We start from the raw sequence: 26,106 nt of genomic DNA, 5'->3' as shown, positions 1-26,106 counted from the left end.
TTGTTAAATATCCCATTGAAACTATTTGCATATCCAAAATAAATAAGCCAATTCAAGTTTAGTTGAAGTATTTTAATTTTCAGAACTTTATTTTAAACGATTGCCAATATGATATGGAGTTATTTCAAATTTGAACAAGGAAAATATTAGATGAGCACATTTGACATCTCGTGCCTCCAAGAGAAAATAAAAAGTATTTTGGTTAGATATTTAATGACCTTGACTGTTATTCTATCAATTTAATTTCACCCTTTCTAATCACGATGGCTCAACACCCACCATGACAAGTATATTCCTATAGTGCTCAAAAGGATGAGGCAATGGATTGTCTCTATTCCCTACTTGTTGGAGGGAAGAATATTTGGTATTGATGTAGGTGAATTTGTATCTCAACAATGATGTGAGTGTCGATGTTGTTAGTCTATCTTTAAATGGGATTGGTACAGATGCAACAAAAATAATCTTATGTTTTATAATTACTGTGGTCTATTATGGAAACACTTATTCCATTGGAGAGATCCTCTTATTCAATTTTTGACAAAATTAAGAGATACTTCCTAAACACATGATGGATGATTCATGTTGTTTGTTACATTGATTTGTACAAACATAACTACTACTAGGTGATATTGTAAGGTTTTTAAGCTTTGAAGCTTATAGTATTTATAGGGCATTTTAAAATACTTTCGATAAAGATCTAGGAGGTCCTTATTGATGGAGAAGATACAAAGATCAAATATTTTTTTAATGCCAGTTAGATGACCACTCGTGTAATTATAATGTGGGGGTGCAAAATCAACTCCCAGACGAATGATAAATAATTGATAGAGTTTTCAATCACTGTGAAAGAGCCAATGTAAAGGTCGATGATATCCTTTGAGGAGTTATTGAGGTTGAGGGGATAGGTTGCATAGGGAAACATAAGATTGAGGGAGCCCTAATTTATTGTCGCAATCCTTGGGTTAGTTGGGCGATTGAGTGGGGCTTGGCTGTAGAGCCATATAGAATTCCTTCATTTGTGTGTTTGGTGGTGCATGATATGTCGCTTGGAATGACAACACCTCTCATGCCTTAAAGATGTTGATTGACCACGTTGAAGGGGTTGAGAAAAGACTTGAGGCCTCACCAATCTAGGATTTGAAGTACTTCAAGCCTTTGGTTGTAATTTGTTGTGTTGCTTGGACAAGACAACTTGGAAATATGAAGTGATCCTCTATGCAATGGAAAATAAAGTAAAAAATATCAGATGGAAATCACTTGATTCATTAACCTCAATGAGGCTTAAGATAGTAATAGTAACATGTCCATATGGGACTTGTAAGTCCTTTAATACAAAACTTGGGTATTCCAAAGTGTTCAAAATAATAGCAAAATATTAACTACTCTAATCAAGGGTGAGTTTGAGATGCCTTGAGTTAACCAAACTAGTTGCCCGTAGCCCTTCATGGTTATCACATGTAATAATTCCCTTCCTCTAAGATGCTTTGCCTAGAAATCATAGGTGAGCAAGTTTTTTTTTTGATAAAAGTGCTTGGCTCCCATGCGTATCCTTCACTTGAAGTTTCCTTTGTTAGAAAAACATCCTGTATTGCACATTACATAAAAGATATAGACCACTTGTATGGTGGAGAAATCCTTCAGGGAATAAAAGTCCACTCTAAACAATGTCACTTTCATGATATGATTGTATGATTTTCATTATAGGTTTTTAATGTGGATCAAGAACCCCTTAAATAGTGATTAACAATAGGCCAATTTTTGTATCAAGTACGGTTCACTAAGTCACTTTCTAGCCACCATATTAATGAGGGATTACTAATGCCACTCTCTAACCCCCACATTAATGATAGATCATTAGGACAAGTAATGCTACTAGGTCAATACTTACCAACATATTCCCATTCGAGGTCATGGGGAGTAGGGGAGCGAAGCACCAATTTCTGAAAGATTTCGAGAGGAGAGAGTGCTAGGAACATCGTTATATAATGTATATTTTGATGCATATATATCAATGTTCCCCCAAGTTTTTGGGATGTGGGAGCGGGGAAATTCACATTGAGGATGTTCAGAGGCACCTTCCAAATACTAGGGAAATTTATGGGGGATGGGGGGACATTGTGGTCCTTGGCATAGGGAGCTTCATCTATAATTTCATTTAAAAATTCCCAACAATCACAATTCATCCCATGTAAATTCATCATTGTGTAATGTAAATATTAAATTCAAATTTTTAAATGATACAAACACGATTCATTAATTCATCCCACAACCAGTGTTATTAGACTCGGACCAAACTAATCTGGACCAGTCGGTCTGGCTGATTGGAGGGCAAAACCGGTTCAGATCGGCCTCCTAAACCGTTTTTGGCCAGTTTGGTACCGGACCGGCTGATTTGGTAAAACCACGTACAACACAGCACATGGGGCCTGTTTTGCTTTTTATCTTTTTATTTTTCTTTTAGCTGGGTATTGGCCCACAATAGGTGCATGATATTGAAGCCTATGGCTCCTACTGTTGCTATGCAATTCTTGGTAATGTTAAATTCTTTAAATAAAAGTGACATTATCTTGTATCTATCATTTTCATCCGTTTACTTAGATTTTTAACATTACCATTAATCGACTCATGATGTTTGAGAGTGGTTCTGAACTCATTGGATTTCATATGGATAAAGTATAATTTTAGATCCCACTCAAAATCCAGTAGACTAAACAGTTTTTTTAGGATTTTGAGATTGGGGAGATTGCAATGTTTCCATTGGATTTTGTTATGTATGAGGGTATTGAACTAACATTTAATCAAGAGCACCAATCCCTCTATGTACCTTGATGTTAGTGGCATTGATTGTTGAACTCCTCTATCATGATCCTACTAAAAATGTACCCATTACTCAAACAAAATCTTGAATTGACATGCTAAGCATTTTTTTTAACCTTATTTTAATTTTTAGAGGGTGATATTGATGACGAAGATCCCAATATAGGCAAAGATTTTGATGATATGTAGGTATTTGTTGTAGCATGATTTTTTTTGGATGCTAGAGGCCATCTAGGGCCTGTTTTTTGATGTATTTTCGGTTCAGAGATGGATTGCACTCGGTGTTATTTTGGTTATGTGCACCCTTGCATGCTCTATAAATTACAAAATCTGCTTATTTGTGTGTATATGGTTTGGATTCATATGGATGCACACGAATATATATTTTTTTCTTTAAAATTTGAATATTTTAGGTGTTTTTGGTTCACTGGTTTTTTTTACCGGTTCTTGTCTGATTCTGATTGGTTCCTGGTTCGGGGGGTCTACCGGTCTGGTTGTGATGACAATTCCCACAACTCGACTAAATATTTTGGGGTGTATTTTGTGGAGTTTCACAAAAAGTGGGTAGGAGGCATTTCACTAGATGCTCCTCATCCCATGGGCATTAGAAGCGAGGGCAGCACACCCCTGACTTTGTGGGATGCATCCAACACACCCCTGACTTTGTGGGATGCATCCCCATGTAATGTTGATATATATTCAAAAAAATCATGTAGAATGGCAAATTAATTGCAGGAATATGAAAACATAGATTTTTATAGTAGATTAATGATAATTTTTAAAGCACCAACAATTTAGAACAAAAATAACATCAACCATCTAGCAGTTAGAACTTATAGCATTGTCATCAAATGATCAAGCATAATATCAACCTTCAAGTTTAAACATATAACATTTGTCATCATCAAACTGTAACAGATAATATCAACCATGTTACAAAACAAGGCAACATGACCAAAGAGTTTAATATGCAGTTTATAGTTCAAACTTCAACTATCATGAAATGTTTAGAAAACAGATCATAATAAAGGCAAATGATTCTAAGATCTACAATCTAGATTCTAAACTGAAAAAGACAATTAATTCTGCTATCTACTAAGCTTTCTTAAGCTTTTTTCCATGAGCAATTTATAATTTCTTCTCCCATGGTCTAGTAGCAATAAAATTCATTCCAGAATTGCCGGGAATTGTTTGAGGATTGCAAATAGACAATTGTTCTGGGAGTGCACCCCCTTTGAAACAAGCTTTGGGAGTGTGAACATGAGTTGGGGGTGGGAAGCTTCCCTGCAGCTAGGTTCCCAACAGCTTCATCTTTATCAACAGCAATTGCAAAACGATCAGATGATGGGCAGAGCCAAATGACTAATTGGGACACCTAGTGCAGTCTTGTATCATTACATGATTTTTTATGTTCCTAGATGTATGTGTTGTTAGAAATGTTCAACGAAAAATGAATAATTAATTTCCAAGAAAGAATAAGTGTAATTGTTCACGCTATATTAAGGTTTTCTTTTTGCCCAGCAGGTCTCATTTGTTGTTTTTCAGGAAAAAATTGGATTACTTTGAATTTTCACCAAGAATTTCAGCTTTATTTGATTTTAGTATCTTGACTACTTTGAGAAGGGTGTTAACATTGAGAAGAGTTGCTTTTAGTTGGTTATGTGTGCTTTAAAGGATTTTACTGATCTTGTACCTAGACGTGACTTTGAAATTTCTTTCTCACTGTGTTAAAAAAACTGGTTACAAAAGAACAAATCAAAGGTTTTTTAATATTCTTTTGGAAAAAAATGCTTTTTCATGGGCTAAACTCGTAAGAGGTTTGTTGTAGTTCACTTTAAAATGCTTTCTCAGTTTCTCTGGTTATATAGTACGTACTAGCTGTATTTAAAGTGTTTTTTATGGATATGAGTTCATTCAATTTCTAATAAAAAATGCTGTTTCTGTTTTGCAGTAAGCCTATGGACGAGGACTTGGTGGGTTTTATTAAACCTTTCTCCCTTGAAGAGTTTTATTTTTTATTTTTTTTAAACAAATATATTACAAGTGTTGGCCTTCTGAACTTTTTGATGAGTTTTACGACTTTGACTGACTTTGGATTTCTTCATGAATTGTTTTAACAGATATAAGAAAGAATCTATAAGTATATAAGTTTTACATCTTCTGAGTTATTTGCACTCGTTACACCTTTTTAAGCATGTTTTTCTATGAATTTGTAAGAATCATCTTACTGTATCACTTGGAGATGGAAACAATGCATTGGAACAATATAATGTATTAGAATTGTGCTGGTTGCAAAGATTCAGCTTTGTGTTCTAATAGTCTATGATATTTCTTAACTTTTAAATACGACACGGATTTTATAACTTTACCTGTTATGCCAAGTTTTGGGGACACCAGGGGTTGGGCAGTGTACAGTGTACAAGTTTTGCCTAGGTGTTTATGGCATTACTGTTTGAGTTATTTGGGTTGCACTCAGGATCACATTATTCTGCCTTTTCAAATTCAATCATGCTTCTTATAGCAATCATAACATTTATTTGACTGCATTACTTTCAGCTAGTAACAAATGCATTGCAATTTGTTCATGTGTAGAATCATGCTAATGGTGAAGTATTTACTTGAAGCAGATGACTGGAGAGACAACCTCAATCTCTAGGGGATGTCACCTCATCTAACTCACAAAAAACTGTAAACACAGATTTGTACTTAACAAATTTATAAAAAAATAGAAGATATGATGAAGTAATTACCACTAAACACATTGCAGCATCCAATTAGAGAATTGTTGAACTTGAAAACCAAAATGGAAATATAGTGAAATGATGATTTATAATCATCATGTATTAACTCTACATGATAATTTGTACAACTATTGTGACACAAACATCCACTATTACATGGATATTACTGCAGATATGGGGATTGTAGTTTAAATACTCCATGAATTGTATAATTTCCTCTTTTATGCCAAGTTTTAGGGATTGAGACTGGGGGGACAGGGAACAAGCTTGCACTAGTGTTTATGATTATGGGCCATTTTGCATCACTCAAAGAAAATATCCATTTTAGTTTTCCAGTTTGTCGATTTCCAATCATAGTTCCTAGCATTTAACAGAAGGCAAACAGGCTACATTGTAGAGACCTAGGCATAAATATAGCAGGTTGTCATTGATGATGTGGACTTAATTCACATGCTCAACTATGATTAGCTAGTGATGATGTGGACCAAATTGACATTGCCAACTATGATCAACAAGTGATGATTGTTTCCCAGTTGAGATGTTTAACTTCAATCAATGGATTTCCAGGAGGCCCATGGCTTATAAAAGGTGTACACCATATACAAATTCATTTGTGAACACCTTTAAGTAGGTGAAAAAATGGGCAGATTGGGATAGCTCAAGTGGGGAGTGTAATCCAAACAGACGAGGAGGGGATCACTAAAGGATCTTAAATAGAGAGATGGATCTCTTGATAAAGGAGGAGGTAGGAGAAAAGATCTTAGGTTCAAGTATAATCAGAAGTTTAGAGAGTTTTTGGGGATTGTGGGGATTGAGATCAACATTAGAACAAGAGTAGAAGTTGAAAGGATTCGAAGCATGAAGCTTGCGAGAGTGGATTGGATGAGGAATAATCGGTGTACCAGTGAGTGACATATAGTATTTTGTGATGTAACAAACAAGGTAACTTTATCTTGGTTTCGACCTTTCTTTATTTTCAATAATAAAGAGTTGTGTTATGTTATACTTGATTTTTTTGCTACCATGGTTTATTGTTGTGCATTTTGAGATAGGGAGAGCCAATTTTGAGAACTTGCTTGAGGAGAACTCAAAAGGGCTTTGTTGGATGGAGTTGTTAGAGGAAGTTATAACTCGAGTAGGGAATTGGGTAGGATTTTGTTGAAGATGTGCAAAAGACAATTGAGCAAGGAGATTTTTAAGAAGGCAATATGGCACAAAAAGGAAGCCTGCAAGTTAGAGGAGGTAGAAGCAATGCTTTTTTTTTTTTGACATAAACGGTTATGTTGTATATATATTCATCCTGGCTTGAAAGCCGTAAATCTGGTTACATTGAAGACTTCTATGTCTTGATACATCTCTCTGGTAACAATGAGAGTGCTGTTGAATCTTGAAGTTTTTCCTTTTGATAGGGATTCTAGTTTATCAATTTCAGAGATATTCCCCAACTTGAAGATACAAACAAATTTATTTAGAAGCAGACAGAAAAACATGGCAAAAGCTAGCTTATGGAATGGGTTCCCATGTTTCTTCTTCGTCTTTTATCTTGACCCCGACAGAAAGGAGGACTGCTTTGTTGGCTTCCTTGTCCGCCTGTTTGTTGTGTGTTCTCAGTACATGGAAATAATTCAGCTTCTGGAAAGCTTTTCCCAGGCCTTTGATTCTAGAAACCAGTCTAGCTAGATTAAGATCCAGCGCTGGAGAGTTGGAGATCATTGCATTTATGAGGACCTGCGAGTCGCCTATCACAATAGCTTCCCTTATGTTTAGCTCTTTGAGTATCTTTAGGCCTTGGAAGAGGGCCAATGCCTCAGCTTGTATGCTGGAAGCTTGGCCAAGTCCCCAGGAGAAGGAATGAATTTTTTCCCCCAGAGGATTTACAACAACACCTCCTGCTCCTGCTATGCCCGGATTACCCTTTGCTGCTCCATCAAAGAAGAGTGAGTGTCTTGAGTGCGATTTAAGCCAGTCATGGAATTCAGATTCAGGTCTCCTTATTTGCCAATCTTTAAGGACGGGGGCAGTTCTGACTGCTGGTTGAAATTGCAGGCCTAAGGATGAGCCCCAGTCAATGTCTTGATGGCTGAGATTGGAGTCATTGTTTATATCTGTCAAGCAATCCTTTATGAGGCATTTGATTTTGATTTCTAAAACCTTCTGATTCAAGCTGGCATTTCTGAAGATTCTTTTGTTCCTTTCAAGCCATATTTGCCAACAAATGATCTTTGGAAGAATGGCCCATGCAGTTTTGATAACTTGATTTTTGGGTGGCTGTCCAGGGTACCTGTTTGTCCAATTTGAGAAGAGGTCTACCATAGATCTAGGCAGAGGGAAGTTGGGATCAAAATTGCTGGTGAAGGAGGCCTAGATCTGTATGGAAAATTTGCACTCAAGCATTAAGTGTAATGTTGTTTCTACGTTTTCTGTGCACAACGGGCATCTGGAGGGGCCATGAAATCCTTTCCTCTGCAGAGTGTCATAAGTTAGAATTCTTCCATGGCAGAGAGTCCAAGCGAAGAAGTTGATCTCGGGCCAAGAAGGGACGTGCCAGACTCCCTGCCAAGGTGCTGGGTCAAGGGGGACGTGTGGCTTCTTGATCAGCTTGGAGTAGCCTTTAGAAACAACGTATCCGCCTTCCTTCAGCCCCCATCCTTTTGTGTCTTTTTTCTTCATATGCGTGGGAGCCAGGCCGTGTAGAAGATCCAGCAGAGCGATCCATTCATTTATCAACTGATCCGGAATTTCAATTCTTTTCCAGCCTGCCCATATGAAGTCGCTCCATTGGGAAATGTCCCACAACGAGTTCAATCCTTCTCTGTTCATCCAGCAGCGCAAATCGTTTAGGGAGGCTCTGTCTGTAACTGGATCCTTGTTCATAATTCTATCAGTCCATATGTTGATTTTTTTCCCATTTCCTGGGATCCAAAAGGAGTGCTCTTTAATCAAGGAAGCCGCTTTAGCATACAATTTAAGGAAGGACGAATTTGGAAGCTGAATCACGTTTTCTAAGCAGCAAGTGCGTGGGCCTCTGAAATACTTTTTCCAGAGAGCCAGTTGGGCCCAACCTGGCTTGGGCGCGATGATTCGCCAGATCACCTTGGCTGCCATAGCCACATTTTGCTGACTGAGATTCTTGAAGTTTAGCCCACCCTCTCGCAGAGGCTTGGAAATGGTTTCCCAGCTGATGAGGGGAATTTTTTTTCCATTCTGTTTTCCTCCCTTCCAGAAGAATCTGCGCATGAATTCTTCCATCTTTTTTAATATGGATGCCGGAGCGAGAAGCCCTGTGAATTGAAACAGTGGAAGACTGAAGAGCACAGATTTTATTAAGACCGCTTTGCCAGCAGCGTTGAGCCAGGTAAAGCCCCAGGCTTGAATTTTGGATTTGAATTTCTCAAGCTAGGGAAGCCAATCTTTGGTTGAGTGTTTCTTATGGAAAACATGAAGGCCCAAATATTTAAATGAAGTCCATGAAGAGGAGGCTGCGAAGCCCAAGCATCTTGAGATGGCGGATAGAGTTCTGGGCGTAGTGTTCCAAGTGAAAATATGACATTTATTCTTAATTACCATGCTCCCTGAGGCCTCACTGAATTTGTCCAGCACATCTTTAAATTTGGAGGCAGAGGAGAGAGAGGCAGTGTCTAATAGGAGGGTATCATCCGCAAATAAGGCGTGGTTTAAGTTCTTAACCCTTCTAGCTATACACAGCCTATTAATTTCTTGGTCTTGCATCTTTTTATCTAGCAGGAAGCTGAGTACTGAGGCTTGGATGACGAAAAGCAGGGGGGAGAGGGGACACCCCTGCCTAAGTCCTCTCGAGGCTTTGAAAAATTCAGTGGCTCTTCCATTAACCAGTGGGGCAATCCATGGCTCTGAGATGCATGCCCGGATCCATTTTATGAAGTTTGCTCCAAAACCAAATTTGCACATGACTTTTAACAGAAAACTATGATTTACTCGATCAAAGGCATTTGCTAAATCGAGTTTGATCACCATACCTTGTTCCTTTCGGAGAAGACTTGAATGTATTGCCTCTTGAACGAGCGTGTAGTTGTCCACGATCTGCCTACCCTGGATGAAGCCTCCTTGATTTTCCGGGATTATTCTGGGCAGAATGGGCTTCAGTCTATTAGCAATGACTTTGGTGATTAATTTGTACCCTGTGTTGCATAATGAAATCGGACGGAATCTGCTGAAGTTATTGGCGCCTTTTTCCTTTGGAATGAGGGCTAAGAAGGCGGAATTTGTGCTGCCTCCTATTTTCTGAGTATTTTGTGACTTTTGTATCATTTTGAGAAGGTCCTTTTCGATAATCGGCCAGCAGATTTGGAGAAACCGGGCAGAGAAGCCATCTGGCCCCGGGGCCTTATCCGGGTCCATATCAAAGAGAGCCTTTTTAACTTCCTCTTTAGTAATTTTGGCCTCTAGAATCTCGTTCATGCGAGGAGAGATAACCTGAGGGATGATGTCAAGCAGCTCTTGATGATGAAATGGCCCCTGATCATCACTGTACAAGTTTTGGAAATGAGAGAAGGCTGCTTTCTTAATGTCTGCGAATTCCTTGTGCGTGTCATTATCTTCCTTGATCTCAGAAATGGTGTTGAAGCATTTCCTGGCCTGGGCCTGCTTATGAAAGAATCCCGTGTTCCTGTCCCCTGCTTTAAGCCACAGGTTTCGTGACTTTAATCTCCAATATTCTTCTTCAGCTAAGCAGGCCTTATGGTATCTCTGTTGCAGCTGAGTTTCTTGATCTATCATATCCTCTGTAACAATAGCACTCTCCATATGGGTTTGATGAGAGACAAGAGAGTCTTTGATGGCTTTCCTTTCCGTTGAGGGATTGGACAAGGTTTTGGCCCAGCTTTTCAGAGCTCTTTTTACCCTTCTGAGCTTTTCCTCCCAGATGAAAAAGGGCGAGCCTTTGACAGGCTGGCTCCAACAATCTTTGACTGTTTGCATGAAGAGAGGCTCCTTAACCCAAAGGGGACTAAACCGGAAGGGAATAGGTCCCAGATCTAGATGGGCAAGGAGCTCTAATTTTATAGGCTTATGGTCCGAAACGCGGCTAGCGAGGATATGCATTCTGGGTTCTAATCCAAGTAACAGGAAAGAGCTTTGAATGAAAAATCTATCAAGCCTAGCAACAATATGACCAGGACCTACTCTTTTATTAGACCAAGAAAACTTACCGGATGAGGGCTTGATGTCCAGTAAGTCCCAGTCTTGCAAAAGATCCTCCGCCCATTCTCTTGCCGGGTCTCGGACTGCACTTCCTCCCCTTTTTTCAGTCGAATGAAGAGTGAGGTTGAGATCTCCAGCAATGATTGTGTTTTCCAGGTTTGTCAAGTCTGCCTGTCGTCTTATAGTGTCCCAGCAATCCTTTTTCTCCCGGATGTTGACTGGAGAATAAACATTAAAAAGACTGAAGGTTTCCTTTGTGTCCAGATTCTGCAGTTTTAGCAACAACCAGTGAGTGTTGCTCGCTTCAAAGATGACTGCATATTTATTGGAGTTCCATAGTGTACCAATCCCTCCCGAGGCACCCCTGGCAGAGATTGCTCTTGCTTCACTTTTGAACCATAGATTTTTGCTTGCTTGCAGGAAGGTTTTGTCTTCCAGCTTGGTCTCCTGGACTAGAAGTATGTCTGGGGTTTCTGTTCTTATTAAGCTTCTTATTGCTTCTTCCTTAACTTTACTCCCCATACCTCTGCAATTCCAGGAGATGACCTTCATTATTTATGTTTCTGATGGGCTCCCTTGGAGCCTTAGGGCTGATTTTTCAGCATCTTGGGCTTTGAGGCTAGCAATTTTTCCAGAGTTGGCTGGCTGCCCTGAAGCTTGTCTTTGTAGGTCTGCTGCTCTCTTTTTTCTTTGTCTGTTTTACGGCCTCTTGTAGATCTTCTTACCGAAGTTTGGGACTCTCCTATTTCTCCTTCTTCTTCTGACTCTTCAGTTTCCTGCTCATCTTCCTCATCCTCTAAGGCCATGCCTTTGGGGTTTTCAGCTTCTTTGGGGGAAGCTGATGGAGTACCTTTATTTGGAGAGACTGATTTTTGGGTTTCTTCCTCCAGAATGTCTTCTTCCGGCTAACTTAGAGGAACGAATTTATTTTCTTGCATCTTTTTGGGAGGGGGACGCTGGACATTAACCTGGGGATTGCCTTTGCCAGAGTATCCACCCTGCTTCTGCCCCTTGTGATTGGCTCTTGCTCGCTTGACCTGGTTCCAACCCTCTTCGTTCCCTTTCTCTGGCTCTGCATTTGTCGGACAGTTTCTGGCAAAATGCCCATAAACGTGACATTTCCTGCATTTGAATGGCAGCTGTTCATAATCCAGGATCTGCACATGAGACCAGTTGCCGACTTTGATTTTGATTGCTTCTGGTAGACCCACCTCTAGATCTACCTCTACACAGATCCTGGCGCAGTCGTACGGATCCTTGTTGCTTGCCCAATCTATGAATTTTCCGAGGGAATTGCCAATGTGCTTCAAGGAATCCCAGTTCTAGCAATGGACTGGCAAATTTGGGAGACGAACCCATACTGGAACAGCTTTGGGAACATCAACCGCCGGATCGAAGTCTGGGGTCCATTTGTTCAGATAGAGACCCTGAGGGCCCATTTCGGAAGATCAGGTCTTTGTCCTCTTTGGAGGTGAATTCAAAGAGAAAATACCCTCGCCCTAGGAAGTATGAGGTTACACTTTGATTAATCAAGGGCGCCTAGTTCCTGTTAACCCATTGCTCAGTGGTTTTCGGCGAGGGCCAAAGTCCCGTGAATTGGCCAATGAGCCCACGTTCCGCCAGGGACAGTGCTACTTGAATGGGGGTCTCCGGAGGCAAAGAGATCTCAGGAATTTCAGCGAGTTTCATTACGAATTTTGTTGCATCACTTCTTTTCTTCGAAGGTAAGCCAGCCAGGAGTTGATTGAAAGCATCCAAGGACGGATCAGGGGGCGGGTCCGTATGATGGCCCAGTGACTCCATGGGATCTGGTTAGATGCCGGCCGCCCTAGGGGCAGCCCCGCAGCAAAGACCAAACCCTAGCCAGAGAGTTGTTGGCTGTCTCGAATCTGGAACTGATCTTCTGCAGACAGGCCCGCAGTGGAGAGGAGCCGCAAAGCGCGGGCAGGGCCGCAGGCTTCAGAGCCCGCAGGATGCGGATCGCGTGGAAGGAGCCGAGGCTCTCAGGTTGCAGAGCTCTGAATCACCTTTTCTGAGTAGCGTAATTCCTTCTGAGGTAGAAGCAATGTTACATTTATAGTTATCGACAATTTATTGTTGGGGTTACAAAATTTTAATTATTGGCAATATTGGGGAAATTTCGAAAATCATTGTGAAACTTGAGAAAATAATCAATTTTTTTTCAAATTTTTAAACTTCTAAAGCAACATCAACATCAAACAAACACATTGTCAGATAAATATGAAGATAAAACTACTATATAAAATGTATAAGATGTCAAGTGGTACATCAAACATCGACCTTGAAATATGATATCTGTGTTGACTCTCTTGAGTCACAAGTGTTAAAATTGGCAACTAGGGCCAAACTCCATGTGGATCACCTTATTTGTGACTACTGATATTTTTCTTAGATTCCTTTCATCGAGAGGTGTAGGATTGATCTAAAGATCATCCGATTCCGATAAGTATTTATGGAGATATGAATTTATTTTGATTATGGAAAAATTGTCAAAGTCGGCCAGCAACTTATGTAGGCCCAGAAGCCCAACAGTCACGTCTGTTCAACCTCAACGTTTTGCATATAAATACAAGGAGCATTCTTCTCATTTGGACACTTGATCATCACACACATCTCTCTCTCTCTCTCCGGCGCAAAAAGAGTCTCTCTCTCTTTCTCACATGTGTGACTGAAAGGAAGATGTCCTAGGGCAAAAAGGATGCAGAAACAGAATAACAAGTCATCTTTGACCAGTGTTGACCTTCCAAGAAGTGTGGATTGGGTGTGGTTGCCTCTCCTAGGCAGGCCGCAATTTTTGGCACAAAAATCGAGGTGATCTGACCTCAGGTTTGACCGGTATTGACTGCCCTAGTTTAGGGCTGCAGTCAACTTCAGAAATCTGCACTTTGACTGAATTTTTGGGGCTGTTCTAGGGCTGCTTCTTCAGGCTGTTCAAGGGCAAGTTGACTGGAAATTGACCAAGCATATTGGAGGTCAATTTCCACTCATTTGACTAAGTTTGACTTTGCTGATCTAGGGTTTGCTGCTGCTGATATAAAATTTCAGAAATCAGATTTTGTACTATTTCTCTCTGCTGAACTATTGAAGATAAAAGAAGATTTGATCAAAGGGTTTCCCCATATTGGGGTTTGTCCCTGGCTAGCCACCACATCTTGTGTCTCTTGTCTTGGCTTGTTTTCTGTTGATCGTTTAATGTTCTATCTGCACTTTACTTTATGCACATGTGATTGCTAATCTGTGGATAATATTAAAGAAAATAAGTAAATTGCTCTAAGCATAGAACATACCATAATTTAACAAGGAGTCTTAATAAGATAAAAGAAAATCTCATCAAAACAAAATGGTGTATCTCATGAGATTATCATCATGAGACATCTAGATGCTACAATCCTATAAGGCTTATCATGATGCACTAAAATATCAAGTTTCAACAATTCCCTCTACCCCTTTTACGAGCAAAGGTCATCAGTGTCATTCTTCCTCTAGAAGCAGTAGGTGGACGTGCTGAGCCTGAGCTTGAAGTGGAAGGTGAAACTCTTGGGGAAAATGTGGAAGATGAAGTGGGATGTCTTTCGCCTCTTCCCCTAATTGGCAGTCTCTGTGGAGGTGGTCGTGGTAGCATTGGTTGTGGCACATTTTCAATATTCCCCCCATGCTCCAAATCTGTCTCTACAAGTGGAGCATCCTCCTCCTCATCCTCGTGCTCCAACCACTTAGGTGTCGCCTCCATGATAGGCTTCTTGGTCTCCACCCTCCACGGACTTGTGGTGTCAAGTGCCTCTAATAAAATGGCATTTGTATTAGGGACTTTCTTTATCTACCTGGGCCATAACATGAGATTGTAGTAGAGATATACCATGTCATTGAAGTGGTGGACATCTAACCTGCATGAGGGGCATTTTGTGATTAATCACTAGAGGAATCCAAAATTCAAATGATGTCCGACGGGCATTTACCATAAATTAAATTAATGAACTTAAAATAAATAAATTTAAATTTGCAAATTTCTAACCTGTTGTGCTTCTTGGAGTGTGTATTTTCAAAGACACTCCAATTGCGCTCACACACCGAAGAGATGCAAGTTTGAGTCAACACTTGAATGGCAAATTTTTGCAACTCTAGAACTCTTCTACCATAGTTTGCCCACCAAATAACTACAACAAATAAATGGAAAGGATTCAAATTTCCAAGGAAAGACAATGACTTATATTTCAATTTTCCATTAACAATTGTTGAGTTCAATAATATTATGATATGTGCAACACTAGAAGCAAAACTTGTTGCGATGAGGATGAGATTAGAAAGGAGGTACAAAAATTATTTGTAGGCTTGTAAGCCTTGGAGGGGTCTCGATGGAGAGGAAAGTGAAAGAAGATGGCTTGCGAGAGTGAGGATGTATAGGAAAGGGGCACATCAACTTGCCTTAGTTGAGAAGAAGTTGACTAGATGACAATAGGTTATTAAGGGAGAAGGAATGGTAGGAGTTGAAGAAATGATTATTTGGATGAAAATAAATTAGCAAAGGGTATCCCCATGTTGACGAGGAGCATAAGGAATACACATGAAGAGAAAATATATGAAATGTAAGATGGTGTGAGTAGCAACATGAAAATAATGTTAGCTATATAGTGTTCCTTGTTAATTTATCCACGACACTTAAGAATTAGGTTCATGTCTAAGATCACGATCCAAAACAAACTCAAATGCCACAACACAAGTACTTTTCTCAACAGAAAACATACAACAGTGAATCAAATCAACGCACAAGACAATTTTTAACTCAAAACGTGTTATATTACAAATCTTAATACAACAAATGTAGGGCTCCCGTACCAGGGATCATGGCCCTTACAATCAACCTTGATACAAGAATGACTAGGGCTTGGTATCAACAACTATGATCACTAATCTTTCCAGAACAATGTATACTTGACTTACTTGTTGAAGGTGCACACTATAGTCCTTTTAGTCCACGTACCTTGTAAACATCTGCCAGGTACTTTGCCTCCTCTTCTGTTGCACACAAGTCTTCTGCAACCTCAGAAATTCTTGTATCTTCAACTATCAATACACCTCTATGAATCACTCTTGGCTGCTCCAAGATGACTGAGCATAGGCTACCTTCACACAATCTCTTTTACTGCTCCAAAAGGTCACTGTCATAAGGTCTTCAATATGTCTACCCTCTAGCTGTCCTTTGCTCTTCAAAGACACCAACACATAGGGTCTTTACTGTTGCCCTCTTATTGTTTCTTCGTTGCTCAAAGAAGACAATACTTAGGGTTCCACAAAAGTGCCCTCATACAATGACAAGTCAGTGCCTTTTTCACTCTCTTTAGGGCATCCAAAATTGCTCTCTTAATTGTCACAAGCCTGCGCCTTGTTGACAGTACTAGGGCATCACAAAATTGTTGTTCAAACACACTTATGAACAGACCCTAAACAATACTTCCATCTCTTCCAATCATCAACACAAAGAAATATGTCAACGTACCTTAAATTGATGCTATCTTCATCCTTTTAAGTTCACGGTTTTGTGGCAAAGGGCCTGAGATTTTTGACTCTCTTTAGGGCTCTTGTCGTTGCCTCAGAGGTTCCCTCAACTCGACCTTGAAGGTTCCCAAATCCTGTGTTCATCTCATCTTTGGGTTGTCCAATCTTTTGTGCATAGACTAGAGGGATTCAACCCTAATTCCAACACCATACAATATATCTAGTTCACAAAATTAGGGTTTTGGCCCTGCCTTATGCCCATAATTAAACTTCAGCCTGTCACAGAGATGAAGCACCATTCACATGCTCAGAAACTCAGAAATGAACTTGGCCAACAACTCCCTTCACATCCTAGACTAGATCACAAGAAAAGATACAAAAGACTAGATCAGAAGAAAAGATACAAAACCTGTCCTCTCCAACTCGGTTATGCTCCTTAAGACTGTGGCTACCTCAGATTTGTTCTTTCTCTTGATTGAATTGCACTTGGATGGATGAGAAAGAGCTTAACTTTGCCTCCCTTTTATAGTGTTTATTGGCCACCAAGGTTCACACCACATGTGTCAAGCCGACCTAAACAATTTGTTTAAACACCATAAAAACATAAGACAAAAATTTCTTTCATTCAACCAACGCCACACCATTGATGCCTTCTATGCCCCTTAGTCCTTCAAGGCTTCAAGGGTGCCCCACATGGTCTTAATGATCAAACTATCAATTTCTCCACTTGGTTTCGTGCCCACAACTTTGGGTACAAAACCCATTGCTTAGGTACACTACCACAAAGCTCATTGTGGGTCAACTTCTCCCAAACCTAGTACCCTAGGGTGTGGGAGTATCTCCCAGGCTACACAAATCAACAGTCCCTCTTAGCGAGGGAGGTACTTCCACCACTTGGAAGCATCTCGTTATCATCATTAGTGACACTAGCCTAATCTTTGGCGTTCACCACTGTAACATACCTTAAAGAATGAACCACGCTCGTCTCGATAGTGTCTTTACCACCAAAAGCTTCTTGTTGCTTCTTCCTTTCCTGATAGGCCTTCATGCCATCCCACAATTCCTTCTTGCCAGCTGTAGAAGTCCCCTTACTCCCCACTGACCATGCGCTCTTCTTGGGTTGCGGATTCTCACTTTGAACCTGCATACTCCCACCCGAACTCGACTCCCTTTGAGTCTCTGGAACCTACTTCTGCGCATGATCTATATGTTTGCCCATTAGTCGATATAAACCATGCTCCCAAACTCCAATGACAACTCCAATAGAGTTAGAGCCTTTGGGCTTGAGTTTAGCTTTTCCATTCTGGAAAATCATCTCAAACCCTTCGCCTCGATTATTGAGATAGACAACTTGTTGTAGTTGAGCTCTGTTACCCACAATACATCTTGAACTTTCAACAACTAACATGACTCCATCTTGGATGACATAACACCAGATCCTTTGATTGCCTTTTGACTCTTGTCACCAACCACCATGTGCAACTTCGAGTCCCATTCAGTTAGAGTCTCAAACACTTTACGCAAACTTGTCATATGCTTCGACACTCCACTATCCACGTACCATGCAGTCTCATCAATGGCACCCTTGGCGAAATGAGAAACTAGAGAAAAATCCTTGTCCTCCAACCTTCTCGAGAGGTCATCCAGCTCAGAGGATGTAGTGGCACCAACTATCTCCTTGCCCTTCTTCTTCTCATTGTCTCCCTTCTTCTTTCACAGACACTTGCTTGAATAATGACCATATTTGCCACAAGTATAACACTTCAGGTTACTCAAGTCCTTTGCCTTGCTCTTCATTTCCCCTTCAAGAGCCGCACTATCATCATAAATCTTCTTCTTCTAATGAAGGTTCTTGTCTCGCAATTCTTCTTGAACGAAGTCATCACACAACTTGTTCCAATTTGACAACTTTTCATGAGCCACAATCCCTTTGATGAAGGGTTTCCATTCCTCAGTAAACCCTTTCAAAGTAGTCCTCAGCTCAAAACCTGAAACAATTTTGCCCGATGGCAGCAAGCTCATCTCGAACTTGAGAAAGTCTTGTCAGATACAAAGCCACACCTTCACCATCTGACATCTTGGTTCTCTTCAACTTATCTCTTGGTACCAACAATTAGTTTTCGTTCTTATTCTGGAACAGATCCTAAAGAGCTTTCCACATCTCATGGGCAATGTTCTTCTCAGACATAAGAGGTATCAAGTGATCTTTGACACCAACTAGGATGATCAACTTTGCCTTCGTATCCAACTCCTCATACACTTCCAATTCCTTAGAGTCAGTTGGATTCTTGATCTCCTTGCCAACAAATTGTCAAACCTTGTTCACTATCAAGACTAACTTTATCCTTTCCTTCCAAGGACTATAGTTGGACGACCCATCCAACTTGTCGTCATATGGTAGACCAACCAACAACTTTGCCATTGGTATTAGTGCTTCAATGACAATGGAACTGACTCCCTCTTGAGCTGTACTCTATGCACACTTTGATCCACTGATCCTTCAAAGTAGCTTTGATACCATGTTGATTTTACCATGGCACTTAAGAATCGTGTTTATGCCTAAGATCACGATCACAAACACACTCAAATGCCACAATACAAGTACTTTGCACAACAGAAAACATATAATAGTGAATCAACTTTGTGCACAAGCACTTTTTAACCCAAAACTTGTTATATTACAAATATTAATACAACAAACGTATGGCTCCCATACCAGGGATCATGACCCTTACAATCAACCCTGATACAAGAATGACTAGGGCTTGGTATCAACAACTATGATCACCAATCTTTCCTTCAACAAAGTACACGTTCGACAAAACTACCCTCACACAGTGACAAGTCAGCTCCTTTGTCACTTTCCTGAGGGTATCCTAAACTGCTCTCTTAACTGCCATAAGCCCACTCCTTGTTGACAGTACTTGGGCATCACAAAACTGTTGTTCAAACACTCTTTTGAACAAACCCTAAACAATACTTCCATCCCTTGCAATCATCAACACAAAGAAACAAGTCAACATACCTTAAATTGATGCTATCTTCATTCTTTTAAGGTCACGGTTTTGTGGCAAAGGACTTGAGATTTTTGACCCTCTTTAAGGCTCTTGCGATTGCCTTAGAGGTGCCCTAAACTTGGCCTCAAATGCTCCCAAAACTTGCGTTCGTCTCATCATTGGGCTATCCAACCTTTTGCACATAGATTAGAGGGATTCAACCTTCATTCCAACACCATACAATATATCCCGTGCACAGAAATGAGGGTTTTGGCCTGCGTTATGCCCATAATCAAACTTTGGCGTGTCACAGAGATGAAACACCATTCACATCCTCAAAACCTCGAAAATGAACTCGGCCAACAACTCTCGTCATGTCCTAGACTAAATCACAAGAAAAGATACAAAACTCTTCTCTCCAACTCGGTTAGACTCCTCAAGGCTACAAGTACCTTAGACTTGTTCTTTCTCTTGATTGAATTACCCTTGGATGGATGAGAATGAGCTTAACTTTGCCTTCCTTTTATAGTGTTCTTGATGGGTTTTATTGGCCACCAAGGGTCACACCACATGTGTCAAGTTGACCTAAACAATTTGTTTAAAGTTTTAAACACAATAAAAACATAAGACAATTTTTTTTTTTCATTCAACCAATGCCAGCCACATCATTGAAGCCTTTGGTGCCCTTAGTCCTTCAAGATACCCTACATGCTCTCAATGATCAAACCATCAATTTCACCACTTGGTTTCGTGCGCACAACTTGGGGTACAAAATCCATTGCTTGGGTACACTGCCCACAAAGCCCATTGTGGGTCAACTTCTCCCATTCCTAGTTCTCTAAGGTGTGGGAGTACCTACCAAGCTGCATAAATCAACATTCCTAGATTGTTGCATTGTAAGTCAAGTGCGAGCATGGGTTGCATGCATGCTAGAAGAAATGGGGGAGGAACTCACAATGTAAAATATACAAGTGGATTTGCAGAAGATGTTGTATATGGGAGATTTTGATTCCTTGAATATGTTTTGGGTTGGTTGGTTGAATTTGATTAGGAGGACCAAAAGAAAGAAGTTGAGTATGTCCTTGAACAAGATGAGATGAAGACTGTTTGTAGTTTTGTGCAGATTTGAAGGTTTATGAACATTATGAAGGTTGCAATGTTTGAGGATGATAGCTAAGGAGTTTGTGTCTATACAATGTGTTCGAGAAGTAAGGACGTGACATGAGGGTACTCTAGCTTGAGGCAGTACTGGGTAGTTAGTGATGATTGTTTAGTGATAAGTATGCTTAGAGGTGTTGTTGTAAATGTCTTTGAAAACATAGAAGAATTGTTCCAACTGAAGAAAGGATATTATGCCACAGAGTAGGGAAGATGTGGAACACGATCAATGGGTGAGTGTGTAGAGTGGATACAATGAAGAGATTCTATTAGTAGAGATGACAACAAAGAGGTTGCAACATCAAAGAGTGCTATATTACTAGTGTATCAAGTGTTGATGATGGTGCAAGTAGGCATGAAGGAATAATAATAATAATAATGAGGAATTTGTAGCATGGTACATGGGACTAAGATATTGTAATGTCCTTCTAACTAAATTGGACACAATTGTATACACGTATTGATAACAAGATAAATAAAAAGAAAATGAAGAACACTTGCACACCCAAGTTTTCTAAAAGATGTAGGAAGACATCTCCATGAATGGTATGTTTGATTGATAATAGGTTTGGATTATTGAAATAAGGGGACACTCCTTGTAATACAAATTTCATAATAATATTTGTTCACTAATATAGTGGTTAGTCATTAATGCATGTAACTAACACATCTTTAGTAACTTAGTGATAAAGTCATTAACATGAGTAATCCACAATTATGATCTAAGTGATGGATAATTATTAAGCTTGTAAACAAAATAACTTATGTACATGTTATGTTGTGTATATGTATAGAACGTATTGGCGCCCTTTGATAAAACTTTGTCCCAAAGCTACCTTAAATCCTATTATTAATTATATATAAATCACTCATATAATGAAAATGGGTTTCACAATACAAAATGACCTTTGTTAACATCTAGAGCCATGTATGGCCTAAGAACGCAAGGACTAACAAATACAATATGTACATTATGTCCACTTTGGTGGGGTCGAGATGTCTCGACTCTTTCTAAGTCATAAGCTATTGGTATATTTTACATGTGGGCTGTTGGATATACTCTTGGTGTTGTAGTGGTAGTCAAAGGGTTTGATCCCTGGACTTGTCTAGAATACTCTAACGAGCTACCAATTCACCATGGTTTAAAAAGAAAAAAGAAATAACAACAAAATAAATAACGAGGCTTGGGGATAAATGTACACCTAGGGTTGGAGTGCACTACAATTCTTAAAATATGGAGGAAAGCATCTTTGTGAAAAGAATACCCTTGAAAGTAATATGTTTGATTGATAATAGTTTGGATTATTGCAAGTACTGGGGAGACCCCTTTTAATATAACTCTAATAATAACACCTCTCCATTAATATATTGGTGAGTCATTAATGCATGTGAATCATTGTAGTTTTTCTCTATCTTGAATGTGAGCTTATGATGCATTTCTCATCCTCCTCTTTGCTCACATTCTTGCTTGGGTCTTCCTCTTGTTGACCTAATCACATCTTTGTCTATGAAGTCAGCTATGCACTTGCATGCTTTGGTCATCCTCCCTTACTTTATGTTGCTAGTCCATTCTCCTCTATTGCTTGCATCGCTATCCCATTCTCCCTTCTCTCCTTTGCCATGTCCCCTTCATTCCCTTGCCCCTTGTATGATGCCTCCCCCACAACCCTACTTTAGCCTCCTCATTCATCCTTCGACCCTCCCTCTTCTAACATCTCTCCTCGCTCCTTACACTCATGCTCCTTTCGTTTTTCTCTCTCTTGACCATAACCCCTCTAGCTACCATCTTCTCCCGTCTTTCCTTACCTGCCTCAGCCCCCAGCGCAATTTGAATTTGCACCTATTTACATGGGCATTGCCTTGATCTAGCTCGCTTTTAAGGCAATTTATCCAAGCAAGTGATAAGCAGTACTTGAGGGGTCTGATCATAAAGGACAACATCCAACCAATCTAATGGGGTTTGAAAGGCCCTAACAACTTGAAATTGATGGTCAACAACTACTAGTTTTGATAGGGATTGAAGGACAACAACTCATAAATGTAGGGCAACATCAACTTCAATTAATAATGATAGACAATAAAAATGCAAGGTATTTTCTAGTAGAATGATCATATCAGTGCAATGTTTTAGCCATTAAAGTGGACCAATTACATGGTGAAGTTCATAGTCTCACGAACCAAGTTCTGAAAGGGGAGACCTAAAATCTTATTCTCAAACAATTGGTTCAAGATGCCAAAACATAAGAAACCCTCCAACCATTAAGTGATTTGTTGTGTGGAGATTTTTGACCTCAAAAATAGGCAAGACGAGATTCACCCTTAACAATAAAGTTTTAAACATGAAATCAAGATCCAACTCAATCTTGGACATAGGTTGTTTGAAGGAGTATTGAAATCCCTCCAATTACAATGATTGAGGAGATAGTGCAGACTAGGCTTATTGGGGATTGCACAAGGAGGCGTTGAGAGTTGAATTTGAAGGTGACACAACTCCCCTCATCTCCTACACCACACATTGACTTGATGTAAATATGAATATCTTTTCTTCGAGAGATTTTGGAGCTCCCCAACATCAATTCAGATAGAACATGGATGGCTCAAGCCTTACTCTTTTTATACGATTGAAGTTGTCGAGTGATTGCTTACATTACCCTCACGTAAGTGACAACTATTTTCCCTCCCCCATAGGATATTTTTGGAAGATCTCACACAATCCCATGTCATGGAGCTCAAACACTTTATGGAGTAGGTGGCATGTGTGAGAAATCTTTGAATTGTAGCTTTTGGATTCGAATTTATTCTCCTAACTGATTAGCAATTTATTATTTTTTTGATTAATATCGAATAAATCACATTGCAATTATTCACACAAAATAAATTCGCTGTGGAAAATTAAACTGGAACTGAAAAATTTACGCACACAATCAACACAATTATTTTGGACTAATGTCTTTAGAAGACCCCCGAAGGGAAAACCAATGTAGTAGATGAGGGTTTATTTTATAATGCAATAGTAAAAATCTGAGTATAATAATTTGAATGCATCACTGGCAATCCTTCGGTAAATAATCTAGCAAAATTATTTGGAGAAATTTTTACCCTTCTGCAAATTAACTAGCCTTCTTCTGACGTGCTCACACTGCTGGCCTTCACAGGTTTGGACAACCCCTGAAATTGACTCCAACTGGGTCATCTAGCCTCCCTTTGCCTCTGGAATTGACTCGCTTTGCCTTCCGGGTGGTCTCCCGACCTTAAACAACTAAATCAACCTCTTCCTGGCACTTGCACTGGGGTTTCTAGCTCGCTCGCACTGCCTGGACGACTTTTTTGCAGAGTAATTCAACCTCCCTTCTCCTGCCTCTCCGACACTGGAAACTGTTGGGATTCTCCTCCTGAATTTGCTCAACTGCTCCCTCAATCACTGATGCTCCTCCATTGGCTCAAATTCTTCTCTCATTGAATCACTATGCTTTGGGAAATTCACCCTGCCTTGATGGTTGCTCCCTAACTTGTGTCTCTCCTCATCCCATCGATCTGCTCTTATATTCTCTCATTGGACATTCAACAACCATGATTAGATCCTCATCAACAACTAAGATCATCTCAGACTCTATTCATTTGAGTCTCTAGAGCATTCTTGATCATCCTCAATCAATTCCCATTAATTAATCCATTTTCCTAAGTTAGATTTAGGCATTTTTTAATTATTAACCAGTTAATTTAATTGAGGCGTTTCACGATCTTATCTCGCGAAACCGTTTCTAGGTTTTGGAGATCTCATGTTCCTTATCCTCTTAGACACAAATTGAGACTAGAACACATGTTCGATGCTACAAAAACTAACACTCCCTCTTAGTGAGAAAGGTGTTTTTTCCACCAATACTACTCTTCTGCACCTGCATAGTCTTGTGCTACTGAGATCTGACCAACCTCCTCCACTTCCCAAGCTGACCAATCTTCTTGTCACTGGAAATTACTGTGAAGAGAATATTGTCCATCATGCTACTGCACAAACTCTGATATACTCATACTATTGCTGCTACTGCTTTGTTATTATCTTTGTATTGCTACTGCAGATATTGCAATAATGAGTTTGATCTCCCCAGATCTTGAAGTACTAGTTTCCATAGGGTTGCTCCCTCTGAAACTAGACTTCTTCTGAGCCTCGATTTCCCTATGGGATATCTCTCTACTCTGTCCTGGCAACTCACACTGCCCTGCACTGGAAACTGGATTGGCTGGGAATCTTTTGGTTGGAAGTACGCTTGCGTACTGCAACTGGGCAATTCACATTGTTCGTGTCACTGCAACAAGTTCTGCAATTTTCTTTCGATCACCTGACTACAACTAGCTTTGCTACTATAAGTCTGACTACACCCTGCTGACACTGTTACTGCAACTAGCTCTGCAACTGCCTATCGAGCATCTGACTGCAACTAGTTCTGCTAACACTAAATCCTGCTACTAAATACTATGGGTCCCTATAGCAAAGGTGATGATCCTGTTGCAATTGATCAACATGATCTCTTAGCTACATCTAGATCTTGCCTAGCTTGACACGCCCATGTATCAAGCTCCTCATCCACCCGGAGATTTGTCTGCTGTCAGAGCAAACTCCTCCAATTTGGCAGTTAGTTCATCAATATCTGCTGAAGCTATTGTCTGCTCGTGTTGCTTCTTGTCCTTCTTCCTTTGAGGACACTGGGTGACTTAGTGGCCATACTGACCACACCCGAAGAACTTGATCTTCGACAAATCTTTCTTCTTTCTCTCACCTCCTCCCGAGCCTTGACCTTGACTGGGACCCTTCTTCACCTTTTCCTTCGCTGCAAGGGCTCGTTTTCCTCATCCTCCTCCTTTCGTCCCTTGTTGTTGCTGTTGGTATAACCATTCACAAGGTTGAGTCTCATCTCTTCTTGAGTGAAATCGCTCAACAAACGATCCCATCTAGGTAGCATATCTCGCCCAGAAATAACTTTGACAAAAGTATGCCACTGCTTGGTGAAACTGTTGAGAGTTGTCCGGACTAGCTTGCTATCTCATGGTTTCTCCCCAACTGCTACAAGTTCATCTATGACATTTTGTATCTTGGTGAGGTTAGGTGTAATGCCTTCTCCTTTTTGCATTATGGTCGTCCTCAGCTTCTTTGATTTCTGATGGATTATCCTTTCAACTTGACTATGACATCCCACATTTCCTTTGTTGTGTTTAATGTAGCAACATGCAAAACGATATGATCTCGAACCTCTTCTAGGATCATCCTCTTAGCCTTGACCATTTCTTTCTTGTATGTTTCTTGTGGTTGAGCATCTGTAGGTATGGCAACTTTATTTTCTGCATACTCCTTTAGGCCATATTCATCTAACGGGAACAACATTCTAGCATTCTTTACGCCAAAGTTAGAGGCTTTGTCAAGCCTGTCTTGATCCCTGAGACCCACTGTGGCCATCTTTGCGAAACTCAAGAAATCTGGAGACTAAAACTTCTCCCTGCTTGACCTTCCTTCTGCTACTCACACCCTTCTTTGGATTGCACAGTTTTGCTTCACTTGCCTCTGGAATTCCTTCTCAGGTACTCGCACTTCTTGCAACTCTTGTATTGGGAAACTTGCACTCGCTGCACTGGCAAGTTTGCTATGGCCTCCTGCAACTAGAAATCATAGATCTTCTTGTGAAAACCTCTTCTCTGTTTGCTTTTCTCTT

At 40.1% G+C, this 26,106-nt stretch overlaps 1 protein-coding gene across 1 annotated transcript in view; it reads left to right on the top strand.

The window, feature by feature from the left end:
• Positions 1-26,106, top strand: part of LOC149189863 (uncharacterized) — a 76,568-nt gene that overhangs the window by 5,316 nt on the left and 45,146 nt on the right. The window contains exon 2 of the mRNA XM_089413304.1: positions 4,769-4,790. Coding sequence (XP_089269430.1) covers positions 4,769-4,790 — 22 coding nt within the window. The remainder of the gene's footprint in view (positions 1-4,768; positions 4,791-26,106) is intronic.

Source organism: Pinus tabuliformis, chromosome 3_1, assembly GCF_031772625.1.
Source record: "Pinus tabuliformis cultivar Carrire ecotype Pingquan chromosome 3_1, CPIR1, whole genome shotgun sequence".
NCBI lineage: Eukaryota > Viridiplantae > Streptophyta > Pinopsida > Pinales > Pinaceae > Pinus > Pinus tabuliformis.
This window is presented reverse-complemented; position numbering and strand designations above follow the sequence as displayed.